Here is an 18,736-nt window from a genome sequence, read left to right as displayed (position 1 = left end):
AAAACAGAATCTATCAGGGCTACTAAAAACTCTCTAACTACAGCCTCTGGAAGGGCTTTGTCCCAGAGGAATGGAGGCCTGCAGCAGTCAGTCCTCTACACAACTGGCTCAAAGAACTACAGACCCATACGTTTGGCCAATGTTGCTAGCAAAGCCATGGAGAGAATTATCATGAACCTGATCAATAATGACATAGGAGCTCGTCAAACACTGGTCCAGACCCAATTTGGCTTTGTGAAAGGGCAGTCTTGCTTGCACAGTATGGTGGGCATCTTTGAGAAAGTCACAATGGCCATGGATCAGGGTAAAACCATACACACACTGCTTATCTAAAGCTGGCCAAAGATTTCAACACAATCTCCCACTTGGGAATCATTAATTAAACGTATCGAGTCAGGCATAAACCCCCATATTGTCAGATGGATAGCAAACTGGCTCACTGACAGGACACATCTTACCTAGATAGGTGACTCCACTTCTGATAAGAAACCTGATACTAGAGATGTCCCACATATATCAGTGTTAGGAACCCTCCTATTTGGCATGTACTTCTCGGAAGTGAAGGACAATGTTTAGGAACTCTGGCTCACCAAGTTTGCCAACCGCTGTAAGCAGGGAGCAAACATTGACTTCCCAAATAAAGTTGACATCCTACAAACAGGCCTAAAAATGACAAATGACTGGTGCCAAAACCATAGTCTGAGACTAAATGCTAATAAATGCATAATCATAACCTTCAGCAAATTAGATATCCCTGCAAATTAAAATATTGATAGCACACCCCTAAAAGTAGACTCAGTGGTGAGGGACCTAGGAACACAGATAGACAGTAACCTAAAGTTTGACCACCAGGTAGCTACAGTAATGAGGAAATTCTTCTGTGTGGCCCAACTTATAAGTAAAGACAAAGCATCAGGCTCAAAGGAGGACATAGCCATTCTTCTCAGCCCTCATCAGCCCCATAACTGAGCACAAAGCTCCCTTCTGCATGTACCTAACCAGGCACTTACACCAATTGAGTAGCCCCAGAGGCTTCTCACTAAAAAAATACAAAGACACATGTTCATAGATTCATAGGTGTGTACTAGGCTAATGGCCCTGGAGCCTTTACAAGTCTAGCCCAAAAACACTGCCCAGGCACCATGTCACCTGATATTATTTCACAGTGCCCATATTTGTCTGATGCTGACTGACTAAATGCCTTATCCCTTTACTCTGTCTCATATTGTTTATTGACAGGTGACTTATGCCTGACCTACAAGGCATTATCTGATCCAGTCCTAATGAAAGTGTTACACATTCTCAAGAAAAATTATAACAGGGTTATTATTACATGGACCAGAACCTTACTTGTGCCTCTAACAGAACTTGCTGGAAAGACAGATTTTGTATCCCAAAAGCTATCTCGTCTATAGAATAAAATTTCCATCTTCATAAAACAAAGCCCATCCCTCACTTTCTTCAAGAAGAATTTGGATAAATGGATGGGGAACCATAAATTCACTCTAGGACACAGTACATGGCCCTTATGAACAGAAGCAGTCTGTAAAATGACTCAGAGCTCCAAAACCTAAAGACCTACTACTCTGATAATACCCCATCCCATATCTGGGGAATTATTATATAACATTGTCATATCCTTAGTATTATTGGGTATGCTTATAAAGGCTGTTTTGCCTTTAGCCTTGTAATCACCTATGAACCAATGACAACAAAAGACATAACTGTTGGGGACATTAGACTAGCATATGCACATAATGGGTTGGCAAACATAACTGTTGGGGACATTAGACTAACATATGCACATAATGGGTTGGCAATGGTATACATAAAAATAGAAGATGGACCAGGGATAGAAAAACAGAATGTGCAACACATATGTTATAAACAGTGGAATACTTAACTGATACCTCTGGCCACTGGTATAAATGAACATTTGAATATATATATATATATATATATATATATATATATATATATATATAGAGAGAGAGAGAGAGAGAGGTTTTTTTTTTAAACAAGAAACATCTTTATTAAATTATCGTGTATGACATAGACCATGTTACATTTATATAAATGACAATAAACCATAGGGACACAATCTCATTTGCAAGCATTATACATTCCAAACCATGTGACACAACTATAGCTGCAAACATTATACATTACTTGTAACATATCCAGTTATTGTTAGAAACTCATTATATAGCTTATTCACATCCTGTCTTCTTTTAAACTTCATTCCTCCTCTGCATGTATTAATCCCACAGTTCCCATTTTTTCCTATGTAATTTGCTTCTACCCTTTTCTAAAGATCCCAATTCCAGTTGTTTTATCTCTGTTACTAGGGTCTATATCACATTATCGAATAATGATAATGTTGAACAGCCATAACATCGAAAGTGCTGTTCATCTAAACTGTTCTTGTTATATATACCAACTCCGAGATCACACTACAGGGAGGGAAGGGCAAATTCCTTGATCCTCACTGTACTGCAATCCCACAAGTACAATTTCGATGTTACGGCCATTATCAGTTTTCGATAATGTGGTAGGAATCCCTGTTACTATATTCACTACTTCTAGTACAGTTGGTTTACACTTTGATTTCCATTTTCTAGTAATTGCTTTTTTGACAGTCATCACAATTAGACCCAGCAAGGCCTTACTATGTCTAGGCAATTCCGAGTTTGTATCATAGCTCAAGAAAATAATTTCCCTAGTCACTCCAACTTGTCACCCAGCATCTCTGACAGAGCAGTCTGCAGGGAATCTTTAAAGTCTACCATCTCATTACACTCCCAGAAAATATGTTCCCAGTTATCTCTTTCTGCCCCATCACATTTCAAACATTTGCTGTCTATGTGAGGAGAAATTCTTTGAAGTCTGCTTGGGGTATAAAAATACCTATGCAAGCACTTCCAGGCAAAGATCCTAAATCTTCTAGATTTTGTAGCATATTTGGCAGTCAAACATATATCCTCCCATTGTTTGTTAGTGAATTGCTTATCCAGTCTCTCCACCCAGTCCATCCTAACCTCCTCTGATTAATTATTATAGCTATCATACAATATTTAAGCAATAACCCACGTCTGGGTGTGGGTAATGCTGGATTTACCCACGGTTGGTGTGGTTAGGTCATGAGGGCTATGGCCCCCCACCCACTGAAAATTAAATATACCAACTCCGAGATCGCACTACAGTGAGAAAAAGTTAATTTCCTAACCCCACTGTATCACGATCACCATAAAAAATGTACAAATAATGTTTATATCGCTTACCTGCATAGTCTAAAAACCAGACACAGTGGCAAAATAAACACTATATAAATAGCATAAATTCCTACACTATATAAATAATAACTATATAAATAAAAACTACAACATCTCATACTGCTACCACAAGAATAACAGATTAAACTATAACATTTACATCTTTCATGATACACTATTCCATATTATACATTTTCGATGTTATGGGTTTTAGATGTTGTGGTCTCGATGTTTTGAATTTAGATGTTATGAGTTTTAGATGTTTTGAAGTGTAACTAAATATATATATATATATATATATATATATATATATATATATATATATATATATATATATATGTGTGTGTGTGTGTGTGTGTGTGTGGGTCCACTTTGGAATTTCAAAATTTCACAATCCTGACATTTGAAATACTGACGCTCAGAACATCGAGATTGTGAAATCTCAAAATAACAAAAAAGTAAATAAAATTAAGAATACATAAAAAAAGACAATTTTGTAGGGAGGCAAGCCCCCCTGCACCCCCCACTCGCCCTGCAAATGAAATATACTAACTCCAAGATTGCACTACAGTGAAGAGAACGGTAATGTTCCCATTCCGCACTGTATTGCGATCTCCACTTACAGGTTTCGAGATTTCACAATTCCGAGGTTCTGAGCATCAGTGTTTAGAATGACGGGATTGTGAAATTTTGAAATTCCAAAGTGAACCCATATACGTATATGCTGAATGTATACAAGGACAAATTGCAAGTTAGTACAGTTAAGATCAGTAACATTATCTATTTTGTTCTCCAGGACAAGGACTCACTTATCTAACAACCTGGATATATACATTTTAGCATAGTACTGCAGAATAAGGTGTACTTCATCAGGGCTGCCCACTGTTTAAAAGCTACTTATCTGCTATTCATCACATGCTTCTCACTGTTTGGTTGATTCCAATTGATTCCACTACTGATGCTTTTTTTGGTGTATGATTTGACATTAAAAGTGACAACACAGCTGCTAAATCCTTGAATACATAGTAGTTTTGGTGGTATGTGTGTAATGCAAAACCTGCTATTCTGTCAGCTTTCTAAGTTTGTAAGAGCAATACTTAAAAACGGTGCCCCTCCCCCAATAATTTCTGACTTTGTCCAGATTTCTTGCTCTAAAAGCTTGAGAGATATGCCTTACATCTCCATCCTGTTTTTAGTGAATATTTGTAGCACCTCTTGATCTGATTACAGATTTTGTTCATCATCATCATCTTCTTTTGGCTGTTCCCGTTAGGGGTCGCCACAGTGGATCATCTGTTTCCATTTCTTCCTGTCCTCTGCATCAAGCTCTTTCACACCAACTGCCTGCATGTCCTCTCTCACCACATCCATAAACCTTATCATAGGCCTTTCTCTTTTCCTCTTACCTGGCAGCTCCATCCTTAGCATCCTTTTCCCAATATACCCAGCATCCCTCCTCAGCACGTCCAAACCAACGGAATCTCGCCTTTCTTGCTTTGTCTCCAAACTGTCCAAACTGAGCTGACCCTCTAATATACTGATTCCTAATCCTGTCCATCCTAGTCACACCCAGTACAAATCTTAATATCTTTAACTCTGCCACATCCAGCTCTGACTCCTGCCTTTTCGTCAATGCCACCGTCTCCTAACCATATAACATAGCTGGTCTCACTACCCTCTTGTAGACCTTCCCTTTCACTCTTACTGGTACCCGTCTGTCACAAATCACTCCTGACACTCTTCTCCATCCATTCCACCCTGCCTGTACTCTCTTCTTCACCTCTCTTCCACACTCACCATTACTCTGAACTGTTGATCCCAAGTACTTAAACTCATCCACCTTTACCAACTCTACTCCCTGCATCCTCACCATTCCTCTACCCTCTCTCTCTCAAGCATGTGATGAATAGCAGATAAGTAGCTTTTAAACAGTGGGCAGCCCTGATGAAGTACACACATATATTCTGTTTTAGCCCTGCTGACCTTCATTCCTCTCCTCTCTAAAGCATATCTCCACCTCTCTAGGGTCTCCTCAACCTGGTCCCTACTCTCACTACATATCACAATGTCATCTGCAAACATCATAGTCCATGGGGCCTCCTGTCTGATCTCATCTGTCAACCTGTCCCTCACCACTGCAAATATGAAAGGGCTCAGAGCTGATCCTTGATGTAATCCCACCTCCACCTTAAATGTATCTGTCACTCCCACAGCAGTCCTCACCAATGTCACAATAGCCTCGTACATATCCTGTACCACTCTTACATACTTCTCTGACACTCCCGACTTCCTCATACAATACCACAACTCCTCTCTAGGCACCCTGTCATATGCTTTCTCTAAGTCCACAAAGACACAATGCAACTCCTTCTGATCTTCTCTGTATTTTTCCAAAAACATTCTCAGAGCAAATATTGCATCTGTAGTGCTCTTTCCTGGCATGAAACCATACTGCTGATCACTAATCATCACCCCCCTTCTTAACCTAGCTTCCACTACTGATTACAGATTTTGTTATTGGTTTATTTTTTTCTGTACCCAGCCTAGGATTAGTACTGTCTTTTTTAAATAAATTAAACTGAACTCAATTTAATTGTTACCACTTTCTAAAAAGTACCACTCCATGTGTAATGTCTTTCATGTGGCATTAATGGTGACAACAAAAAATGGGCTTCTTAATTATAATGATCATAACAAGGCAAATAATGATCTGTCAGTGACTTAGAAAGCAGATGATCTGAATGTGATACCATTTTAATTCAGTTCTGTTTACTATTACAGCAATTGTTTCCATACCTTGAATGAACTCCTATTATTATCCTAAGCTGCACACTCAGTCCGTAGCTCCATACATTATTTGCTCAACACACTTCACAGTTGCCTATGTTACTTGTTGAGACACCTTGTATTCTAGTTCATGCTCTTACTGTCCAGCATTTAATAGTTCTTTAAATGACAAACAAATGCCAAGATTTACTTTCATGTAAAATGTCAGTAAACACTCTAGAGGGGGTCCTCTTCAAATTACCGAAATGCCAGTTCGCCGACACGCGGAAGAGGAATGCGAAAGGACCGACAATGCAGTTGACCGACATGCTGAAATCCCGACAGCTGGAAGACCGACAAGGGGAACGTGTAAGCTCGACTTGGTAAGTATGCGATAGTGAGGGATTATGGATTAGGGAGCGGACAGGTAAGTGTGCAATAGTGAGGGATTTAGGGTTAGGGTGTGTGAAAGGTGAGTGTGCGATAGTGTCGGAGTTAGGGTTTGGGTAATGGTGTGTGTTAGTGACGGGTTTATGTTTTAGGGTGGGTTAAGTAAGTTAGGAATAGGGTGCAGGTAGGGTAAGTGTCTGGTACTGTCGGACCTTAGGGTTAGGGGTGGGTTAAGTGAGTTAGGGTGCAGGTAGGGTAAGTGTGTAGTGTCGGACCTTAGGGTTAGGGTGGGTTAAGTGAGTTAGGTTAGGTGCAGGTAGGGTAAGTGTGCGTAGTGTCGGACCTTAGGGTTAGGGTTAGGTGGGGTTAGTGCAGGTAGGGTAAGTGTGCGGTAGTGTCGACCTTAGGGTTAGGTGGTTAAGTGAGTTAGGGTTAGGTGCAGGTAGGGTAGTGCGTAGTGTCGGACCTTAGGGTTAGGGTTTGGGTTAGGGCTAGTGGATATGCAATGTAGTGTAATGTGTTGTTTACGTTTAGTGTGTCGGTGTAATGGTGTTCGGTGTTTTGCGTTGTCGGTATTGTGTGTTGTCGGTTATTTGGTGTCGGTGGTTTGTGTGTCGGCGAACTGGCGTGTCGGTGTTCTAAAGTAGACCCCTCTAGAGGTACTCCAGCAAGTACATGAAATAAGCTGTTCTGTATTTCAGAAGAAACCGATTTCTGTTTATTCAGTTTTATCTTCTACTCTGACTAAACTGTTTTCCGTTTATGTATTTTACAGACATTTTTACAGATACTACCTTATACAGTTATTAAAACATTAATTCATAAATGACAATATAGTCTGTGACTTTCTGTAGTACAAGGTCATTTCTCTAAATGTGCATTGTGATGTCCTTCAACACTGACAAAATGCCTCATTAATGACTGTGCATTTTGCTCTCACTTGGGAAGTGCTGCAGTTGTATAAAATCTGTTAAAATTATATTGCAGGGGAATACAGCTACCTTGGAACAACACTTCGTCAGTATGACATCGAACCGATGCCCTCACTGTTTGATGTTCGTCATGTCATAACTTTGCATGCGATCCTGCCTCTAGGTATGTTGACATAATCTCAGTAAATGAGCTTTTAATGTCATGTTGACTGTTTATTAGGGCTATCTCCAAAACAGTATGCATGCACTATTTCTTCAGGTCTGTCAGTGGAGCAGAGCTCTTCTACTTCATCAGCTCAGTAGTAAATCTGCACTTACCCTTACCTACCAGACACTGTTGATAAAGGTGTTTCTGTGCATCAGGTTCATTTGCACCATGAAAAAGCTGAGTGGCTTAGTGGGCTAATGCACTGTGTTAAAACCCAGTGACAATTGTCTAGTCACACCACACAGAAACCCGAGTATGAAGTCCTTTCTAACCATATAACAGTATGCCTAGGTCTTCTGCACAGCCTTTGAGACACCCTATTTGCATATTTGCTAAAAGTAACCCATCCTGAAGCATATGGGACTTTTAGACTTGGAATATTACAAAGCAGCAATCTATTGAAGCTTTCCTTGTCTTAGGAGCATTAAAAACATGAAAATCTCTAATTCTATGAAAATAATTGTGTATTTCCTCTTTGTTATGACAGTCTAGGCTGCTGTACCACTCTAGCTTCACTACAGATGAAACATGCACTTGTATTTTCTGTACGATTATGTAAACTCTCAAGCAAGGTTTCCTAAGTACAGTAAATGTGCCATTTAATGTGGTGTTTGAGTTTAATTAATGTGTCAATTAAGTTCTGATCTGTCACTGTGCCAAACAGAGTATGTTGATCTGCTAATCTATTCAACAGTGACAGCCATATACTGTGAAAACAGCTGTCAAAGTAATCAGCTGTTTTTGGCTGGCCTCCAATATCACAGTTTGTTATAGCTGTACATTCAGTGCAGTAAGGATCTTTCATAACTATGTTTACTGTAGCAAAATGTAAAATGTGCCTGAATAAAATGGTGCAACAAAACTACAATGTGCTTTTAGTTTTTCCTGCATGCAAGAGTTTTATTTTGGTATGCAGACCTAAGCTTACGCATACTAGTTTCAGCTATAAATACATGCTTTAGTTTAAATATATAATGATTTTCTATTTAATAAAAGCCATTATACAATGACCCCCCCATTAATATACAAAAATGTGCATGCTGATTGGTCAGCGTGCACATTGTAAATCAGTTATAGTAATGGAAAAAAGGTCCGGTCACCCGGACCTTTTCCATTACTATAACTCTTTTTTAAGCAATGGAGATCTCCGTTGCTTCATACTGTCTCGCTATGTTAAAAGAGTTAACAGATTCTCCGTTGCTTTTTTTAAAGCTGTCTTGCTATGTTAAACTCATTTAACATAGCGAAACAGTTTGTAAAAATCAACAGAGATCTTGCTTTCTCCATTGCTTTTTTCAAAACTGTCTCGCTATGTTAAATGGGTTTAACATAGCGAGACAGCTTTAAAAAAGCAACGGAGAATCTCCGTTGCTTTTTTAAAGCTGTATCGCTATGTTAAACCCATTTAACATAGCGAAACAGTTTGTAAAAAGCAACAGAGATCTTGCTTTTGCCCACAGCTCTGATGCACTGTGTAGGCATATGCATGTGCAGTACATCAGAACTGCCGCGGAATACCAGACAGCTGCGGAAGGACAGCAAGGAGGCATTATACAATGCCATTATTTAAGAAAAGTAATTATTTTTTTTCTTAAATAATGTCATTGTATGATAGCAATAACCGACTTCTGGGTGTGGGTTTACCCACGGTTGGCTTTGTTTGGCCACTCGGGCTTCGCCCTCATGACCAAACCACACCAGCCGTGGGTAAATCCAGCATTACCCATACCCAGGTGTGGGTTATTGCTATAATAGTGCTTTAGGATCATTAGCTATCAACTAAACTGCATGAAAACAGGTGTGAGGGACGGGTCTACTTCTTTTGACCTAACTTTCATTTGCCTGACACTCATTTTCTTGACCCCATTTGACTGAAATTTCATTTGACTGACAAGTATTATTAGCAAGAAAATGGAATATGCCCCCTTCCCCATTGCAGTGCAACCCTGGAGTTAGAAAATATAGTTATGATATTGTTAACCTTTGATGTAATATTGCTTAGTAACAGAAAGGTAAGTGGGGGGCTCACACACCCCCCCGCTAGGGCTGTACCCCACCCCACCCCTAACTATATATTCTAACTCCAGGGTCGCACTGCAGTGGGGAAGGGGGCATATTCCATTTTCTTGCTAATAATACTTGTCAGGCAAATGAAGTGTCAGGCAAATGAAGTGTCAGGCAAATGAAATTTCAGTCATTTGGTCTCAGGCAAATGAGTGCCAGGCAAATGAAAGTTAGGTCAAAAGAAGTAGACCCGTGAGGGACATATATTTCAGCTAAACAATGGGCATCAGTATTTCTCCTGATACTAGTGTAACAGTAAGCCCTACACACCTCAAAGTGACACAGAACAATAGTACTAGTACTTAACACAGTACTATGTCTGAGCAAAAACATTACTGAATGACTACTAGATTCTTACAACACTGTTCCATTACTTCACCAGCACTTCTGTTTTCAAGTGCTGTATAAAACGTCACCACTCCTATGGCTCTTAAACAGTTCTATAACATTCAGATCACTGTTGTGACACCTTGCCTTTGCTATAACATTCCCACATTTATTTATTTATTTTATTTATTTGACATTTGTTTACCAGGGTAGTTTGACTTGGTCTACAGAACCCGTTTTCAGCAGTGGCCCGGGGAGAAAAACTCCACATACAGTACAATACAAATACAGCACAATCCAATACAATAAAGATTACATTAGAAATACTATACAAAATAAATAGAACAAACAAACTGCTACAAGATGTTGTAATATATTACTATACATCTAAACAGTTCTATACAGTTAAAACATTACAGCCGATAATAGTCACTCACATCACACATGCTGTAGAAATAGTAGCCAGAAAGTTAATGATGCAGACATATAGTGAGAGAGAATTAAGAATAATAGAAACAATAAAGCCTGAGCAGCAGCTTAAGGATATGGTATAGAAGCAGAGAAGGAGTTAGAAGAGCTTTAGGATCTTGCAGTCTGTGAGGGATTGAAATGTCAGAGAAGAGGAAGACCTGAGCATTAGGCAGGCTTTAAGCAGAGCCATGTATTTTTGAGATGATTTTTTTAAAAAGGCTTTGAAATGGGTTAGACCAGGAATAAACCTGGTAGCTAGAGGCAGTGAATTCCAATGTATAGAGACACAGTATGAATACAGAAAGTGACCAGGTTTTCTTGTGGGTTTTGAGATAGCCAAGAGATTTTTGTCTTCTGATCGTAGGGATCGATTGGGTGAGTAAGGTGTGACTAAGTTGGCTAGTGAAGGGCAGGCAGTAGGCTTGAAAATAAGGTTGTGCATGGTGGATAGCTGAATAAAAGCAAGTTGGTTAGGTAATTCAAGCCAGTTTAATTCTAGAAGTTGTTTACAGTGGTGTGTGTGATATTTACAGTTTGTGGCAAACTTCGCAACTTTGTTGTAGGTCTGTTCCAACTTGCTTAGGGTAGAATTTTGTAAGTTAGTAAGATAGGTGCACCATACAGAAGAGAGGGAAGTAAAAATGTTTTTGCAAGGGTAGTTTTGGTTGCTGCAGTAAAGAAATGCTTGCTTCTATACAAGTCCCACTTTTTGATGAGTCTTCTTTATATTTTGCTGTATATGGGGGTCGAATTAAAGTTTATTGAAATGATAATACCTAGAAGTTTGGTTTCCTGCACTATTTCTATGGCAGTGTTGTCAGATGCCAGGATACTGAAATGATCAGTGACAAGGGAGGTGTTTTGGGGATGAAAGAGTACTAGTTTTGTCTTCTTTGGATTAAGAAAGAGTTGGGCATTTCTTAGCCAGGATTCAACTGCTGTAAAGGACTGTTGAGTTTTTGAGAGTAGTTCTGGTAGTGATTGAGCAGTGCAGATTATGGTGTAATCATCAGCATATTGAATGAGGGTCCCATGATGAGAGGCAGTGTGAAGGTTGTTTGTGAAAATGTTGAAGAGTAAGGGTCCTAGGATGGAGCCTTGGGGGACTCCATTAGGGTTGTGGAGAAAGGGTGAGAGTTTGTTGGACCATTTTACTGCTTATTTACAATTCTTGAGGTAGCTCTGAAACTATTTTACTGTGTTATGTGAGAAGCCTAAGTTAGACATTGTGTTCAAAATTAATGGGTGAGACACTTTGTCGAAGGCCTTAGAGAGATCAAGGAATACTCAGGCTATATAGCATCCTGCATCTGTGGCCTTATTCATAGTGTCTGTAAAAGGTAATAGGGCTGTAGCTGTGCTGTGGCTAGGTCGGAAGCCATGTTGGGTTTAGGTTAAAAGATTGTTTTGCAGTAGATATTGCATTATCTGCTGATGGATACCTTTCTCTCTCGAGAATTTTGGATATGGGTGACAAGATGGATATAGGACAGAAATTGGATGGATCAAAAGAGTTGCTTCCTTTGTGGATAGGGGTGATGTGAGATTTTTTCCATATGGTAGGTACTTCTGATTCGAATAAAGACCTATTTATAAGGATACTGATTAGGTAGGCAACTGAGTTAGCAGCCAGTTTGAGGTATGGGGGGGGGTGATTGTCAGCTGAAGTAGAGCAGGGTTTTAATTTTTGTAGCAGCTTCTTATTGGTGTCAGTGGATATTGGCTGAAATGAGAATGGGGTTTGTATGACATTTTGTTGAGTAGAGGGGGCTTAGTAATGACAGGGTTAGAAGTAGTTGATGGCCTGGGGTCTGTGTCTGAATAGGTTAAAGGGTGTGGGGGGGTCCAGCATTCGATTTGTTAGTAGGTCTCAAATTGATTTCATGAAGTGCTTATTAAAGTTTTCGGCTATTTGTGATGGAGGGGTATCAGGTGACAGGGTGTGCTCTCCATTTCTTCCAGGGTTAAGTAGAGAAGATATGGAGTGCCAAAATTTACTGGGGTTAATTTTATGCTGAAACTGAAGCTGGGAATAATATGACTTCTTATCTCTGTTGATTAGTGTTGTCACTTTGTTACGTAGTGTTTTGAAATTAACATTATTTTGTTCATTTCTGATTTATTTCCATGTTGACCAGGCTAGGTCCCTTTGCTTCATCAGGTGTTTACATTCCTTAGAGAGCCATGGTGCTTCATCAGGTGTTTACATTCCTTAGAGAGCCATGGTGCTTCATCAGGTGTTTACATTCCTTAGAGAGCCATGGTGCTGAGTTCTTTTTGATTCTTTTCATATGAATGGGAGCTGGTGTATTAAGTATGTGAAGGAAGGTGTTATTAAAGTATAATACAGCATCATTAAGGGGTAATTTGGGAGCTGGTGTATTAAGTACGTGAAGGAAGGTGTTATTAAAGTACAGTACAGCATCATTAAGGGATAGTTGTTTAAGGGGTGTCCAGTCTATTTCATGTGAATGGGAGCTGGTGTATTAAGTATGTGAAGGAAGGTGTTATTAAAGTATAGTACAGGATCATTAAGGGGTAATTTCTAAGGGGTGTCCAGTCTGTTTCATGTAGGAGATGGTTGAATTTATGTTGACAAAAATTAATTTGAGTTCTTAACTGATTTTATAGTGTGTACTCTTACTTGTTGGGAGTTTGTTCTAAGGGAGTAAGCTGATAGATGATCACTCAGGGAGCTAGACAGTGTACCAGAAGAGGGGTAATTAGCAGGGTGGGATACTAGAAGCCTAAGGTGGATTGGCAGGCAAGATCTTTGCTGTATCTTGTTGGTGCATTGATAAGCTGAGAAAAAAAATACAGATTTATACTATTTGTGGGGGAGTCGGAAGCTATGGTTTGCCAATCTATAGTTACGTCTCCTAGGATTATTGTTTCAAGGTTTATTGTTTGGGATGTCCAGGATAAAATATTTTCCAACACTGGTATATTGTTACCTGGTGGGATATATATTACTATTATGCAAATTTATTTTTGATATATTAAGGTTCAAAAAGGAGATTAGTAGCTCAGCATTGGAAAAGATGGGTATATTACTGGTATAGGGTGTGATGTTGAGTATAGAGTGATATAGAAGTGCTGTCCCTCCCCCTTTTTTCTAGATCTATCTGTTCTGGTTATTGCAAAGTGTGGTGGTATTATTTCTGAGTCTTTTACTTTGGGATGTAGCCATGTTTAAGTAAGGGTTAGTATGTCAGGTTTATTTTGATCAATCCAGGCATGCAGTGGGGCTATTTTATTACATATGCTTCTAAGGTTAAGTGTAAGTATATATAACCACAGAAAAAAATGAAGGAAACAGTACTTCACCACAAATAGTGAATCCAATCCAGTGGAAAAACAAGGATTTATTCTAAAATGCACTCAAGTAGCATATAATGCGTGATATATATCCACGTATGGTACACAAGCAGATACATTCTCTAGCGCCTCGGCACACTTGCCTTTAACAGAGTAAAAACTTTTCATATGCATTTTCATCACCTTTATACTAACATGAAACACACCCTCTTAACACATTAATTAACAAATAAAGGAACAACACTATAATACCCACAGTAATACATACTATTCATATGCACACATAACAAACTTTTCCAAGAACAATCATAATTTAATCCTCTAGGTTTTAATGTATTAAATTTTAAAATTATGCATAACTCTTTCTTTCTTAATACATGTTTAATTTGTTGCTCACTTAAATATGTATTTCCTTTTACACTATCTAAAACCGTCACAACTAATCCCTCTGGATTACCATTATGAAATTTATTAAAGTGCAAAGCTATGGGGCTAGTTTGTTTATAATTTTTTATGTCTCTAACATGTTCTTTTATTCTACATGCAAGAGACCTCTTAGTTTATCCCACATAAAATTTATTGCATGTACATCTCATACCATATATAACTCTCTCCGTATCGCAATTAAAGGTGCCATTTGTAATAAAAGAAACCCCATTAATAATATTAAATTCCTTAACTACATACTTGCAAATATTACATTTACCACAAGCTGTAGTACCCAACTGTTCTACTTGCTTTCCCATTTTAATATTAGGCATATTAAACCGACTGTGAACAATAAAATATTTAATACTTCTACCTTTTCTATATGAAAAACCCATTATTTTATTGCTTAAAAAAATCTACCTCACTTTTGACCAAATTCCAACTGCATTTAACTTGTCCCATAATCTGATCAGACAATACAGAAAAAGTTGAAACAAAATAAATACAGTCACTAATCTTCCTATTAGTCCTAATATTTTTAATAATACCTTGTTTCTCATTTTTCCTTACCTTTTTCAAACTCTCATTTACATCCCTTTCATTATACCCCCTTAATATAAATTTATTAAAACTTTGAATAAATTCATTCTCCATAATTACTGGATCACTACATAATCTCTTAATCCTATTAAATTCTGTATATGGTATAGCTTTTATTGTATGTGATGGATGAAAACTTTTTCCATGTAAAGTAGATCCAGCACCATGAAATTTCCTATATATACTATAATCTATATTTTTACCCACACATCCTTTCAATAAAACATCTAAATACTTCACTTCATTACCTATTTGTAAACCATCAAATTTAATACCCATGTTATTCTCTTGTATTTGATCTAAAAACAAGGAAAGGGGAGTAAGCTGCTAGATGATCACTCAGGGAGCTAGGCAGTGTACCAGAAGAGGGGCAATTAGCAGGGTGGGATACTAAAAGCCTGTCTAAGGTGGATTGGCAGGCAAGATCTTTTCTGTATCTTGTTGGTGCATTGATAAGCTGAGAAAAAAACATACATATTTATACTATTTGTGGGGGAGTTGGAAGCTACGGTTTGTCAATCTATAGTTACTTCTCCTAAGATTATTGTTTCAAGGTTTATTTTTTGGGATGTCCAGGAAAGAACTTCTCGAAAGCCGACTTCACACTTCTAAAGACTAGTGTGGTCTCCTTTAAGGCCCCCGAGCCGGCAGAAAACAGTACTCAAGCCGCTGAATCACTTACAAATGCCTTCTACCAGCACCTGCAGGACTGCATGGATAAGGCAATCCCAAGCAAAACAAAGACTCTTTGTACCAAAGGCAAGCGTCCAGTCTGGTGGACCCCAGCCATAAACAAACTCTACAACAAAAGGAGGAAGCTACTACAAGATAGAGCAAAATCCTTAAAAGGTAAGACACCCTTGATCACTATAAGTAAAAAACTAAGAGCTCTCATAAAATCATCCAAAGCAAATTTTGAGAGAAAAATAGCTAAAGACTCAAAAGACAATCATAAGGCCTTCTTTAGCTATGTTAGAAACCTGGGAGGAAACTCCCAGATATGCTCAGAACTAGTTCAAAATGATGTGAAGATTACTGATCCTACAGACATTGCCAACATACTGGCTGACAAGTTCAGTGCAAACTTCTCCCCCAAACGGAGAGATATCTATACCAAGCGATTGCAGCCCCCAAACATCTCCAACGCCCAAGTGAGAACTGCTCTCTCCAAAGCAAAAACACAGCATCCATGGGACCTGATGGTGTCCCCGGCTGTGTGCTCCACGAACTCAACGAGGAATTAAACCCACAGCTAGGACAGCTGTTTAATCATAGTCTTACCTCTGGATACGCACTCCAGGAGTGGCGCACTGCAACTGTGGTCCCACTTCACAAAGGCGGTGCCTCCACCGACCCTGGAAATTACCGCCCATTAGCTTGACAAGCCTTATCTGCAAAGCCATGGAGAGGATCATAATGGACCTCATAAATAAAGACATAGGGAATTTGCAGACTTTGGATCCATCCCAGTTTGGCTTTGTCAAAGGCAGATCATGCCTTCTAAACTTGGTTGACTTTTTGAAACAGTCACCAAAGCCATTGATGAGGGAAAGGCAGTCCATACAGCCTACCTCGATCTGGCGAAGGCCTTCGATACAATACCCCACTCGGGTTTCATTGAAAACTCATCAGCTTAAATGTTAACCCATACATCACAAGATGGGTTGCAAACTGGCTGAGTGACAGAACCCACAGGGTCAGAGTTGCTGGCGCCATGTCAGACTCAAAGCCTGTCACAAGTGGTGTACCACAGGGCTCAGTCCTGGGCCCACTCTTGTTTGGCATCTACTTTTCCAAGTACAAGCAAACACAGGAGGGTTATGGCTGACAAAGTTTGCAGATGACTGCAAACTGGGCCATAGTAGAAAACACATCTGACACAGATATCCTTCAGAAGGGTCTCACAGAAACGGATAACTGGTGCCAGAGCCATGGCCTAAAGTTAAATGCCAAAAATGCATAGTCATACCCTTCGAAAAACAAGGTTACCCCTAGCTACCAAATAGGTGGCAATCCACTGAGCACAGAAGAAGTTATCAGGACCTGGGGACCCAGGTTGATAGTAGTCTGTCATTCGACACCCATGTAGCTAAAGTAGTTAGGAAGACCTTCTACATTGCCCACCTTATCATGAAGGGATTCTCATCTAGATCAAGGGAGGTCATAGTCTCCCTATACTCATCACTCATCAGACCAATGATTGAGTACAATGCCCCATTCGGAATGTATCTGACCCGACACTTGCAGCAGCTGGAGGGGCCACAAAGTTCCTCACCAAAAGGATAAAGGGTCTCAAACATCTGTCCTATGCTGCCCGACTGAAAGAACTCCAGCTCTATTCAGTCGCCACCGCTTGCTCAGAGGTGACCTTTGCCTAACATACAAGGCCATGTCAAACCCAGATTTGATGAATATGCTTCACCTCAAAAAATCTAGATCCGCCAGAGTCACAAGGGCGGGAGACTTAAACCTCGACACGGCTATTAATAGGACGTGCTGGAGGGATAGATTCATCACCCAAAGACTCCCTATGCTGTGGAATAAAATCCCGGTATATGTGAGGCAGAGCACCTCGCTGGCCTTGTTCAAGAGAAATCTTGACCAATGGATGGGAGATCGCAGATATACCCCAGGGATTACCTCAGTGTCACTGCTCAACAGAGGCACAGCAAAATAATGGGTATAGTTCCCCATACTAAAGGGGTGGCGTAAGCCACAAAACTATGGGCTAGGCTTGTAAATGCCCTCGGGCAGATAGCCTAGTATGAACCTATGAACCTATGAACCTATAAAATATTTTCCAACACTGGTATATTGTTACCTGGTGGGATATATATTACTATTATGCAAATTTATTTTTGATATATTAAGGTTCAAAAAGGAGATTAGTACCTCAGCATTGGAAAAGATGGGTATATTACTGGTATAGGGTGTGATGTTGAGTATAGAAGGATATAGAAGTGCTGTCCCTCCCCCTTTTTTCTAGATCTATCTGTTCTTGTTATTGCAAAGTGTGGTGGTATTATTTCTGAGTCTTTTACTTTGGGATGTAGCCATGTTTCAGGAAGTGCTAGTATGTCAGGTTTATTTTGATCAATCCAGGCATGCAGTGGGGCTATTTTATTACATATACTTCTAAGGTTAAGTGTAAGTATGTTTAAATCTTTGGGGTTACTCTTGTGGTTAGCATTAGAGGGTGGGCCAGGTTAGGATGTATGTCTCCACATTTGAGTAGACAGGTAATGAGGAATCTGTACCATGGGAAGTGTTTTTTATTCCTAGGTGAGAGTACTGGTGTCAAGTGCGGTTTCATAGGTGGTGAGGAGGCCAGTTTGTGGCTTGAATAGAATGGCAGGGTATAGGGGAAAAGCTGGGAGGAGATATGTGAGAAGCTGTATTTATTGGGGAGAGGGTTAGAGGAGGTTGTTGATGTATATTGGTGTGTGGGGGGATGCAAAGATACAGCTGTAGTGAGGTAGAGAATTAAGAGTAAAGAGGAAGGGCAAGTTAGGAGGAGCATGTCAACTGTGATAGGGGGTTTAAAATAGTAAAAGTGGAATTTGTGTGTTTGAATGTAGTATCAGGTGTAAATAAAGACTTGTCATGTGATATGTGTGCAGCTGAAGGTAAGGTTGGAATGTTTTGACTTCAGAGTGGGCCTTGATAATGTGGTTAGGTGTTTTACCTTGCAGTTTGTGATAAGGATGGGCTGGGTTGATGTGATTAGTCAGTAGTAAAGTTATGGTGCAATGCTAGTTTGTGTGTATAGTAGAAGAGAAGGTAGTAAGCCTATAGTTAATTTAAAATAGTTTGAGGTGATGATTATATTGTGATGGTAGAGTAAGTAAGATGCAAAAACGTATAGTAGTGGGCATGTGAGTTCAAGGGGGTGGATGTAAGGGAGAGCAGTTAAGTTTGGCTGAATAAAAGAAAGTAAGTTATGCATGAAATGTGAGTGT

General features: G+C 39.4%; 1 protein-coding gene across 1 annotated transcript in view; it reads left to right on the top strand.

Annotated features, from left to right (window-relative positions):
* IQCA1L (IQ motif containing with AAA domain 1 like) overlaps nt 1-18,736 on the top strand; it is a 1,829,164-nt gene that overhangs the window by 1,203,410 nt on the left and 607,018 nt on the right. The window contains exon 14 of the mRNA XM_044067599.1: nt 7,416-7,523. Within this exon, the coding sequence (XP_043923534.1) occupies nt 7,416-7,523 (108 nt within the window). The remainder of the gene's footprint in view (nt 1-7,415; nt 7,524-18,736) is intronic.

This window comes from Protopterus annectens, chromosome 3.part1 (assembly GCF_019279795.1).
Source record: "Protopterus annectens isolate FY-2018-M chromosome 3.part1, PAN1.0, whole genome shotgun sequence".
Lineage (NCBI taxonomy): Eukaryota > Metazoa > Chordata > Ceratodontiformes > Protopteridae > Protopterus > Protopterus annectens.
The sequence above is the reverse complement of the archived record's forward strand: the minus strand, read 5'-3'. Positions and strand labels throughout refer to the sequence as shown.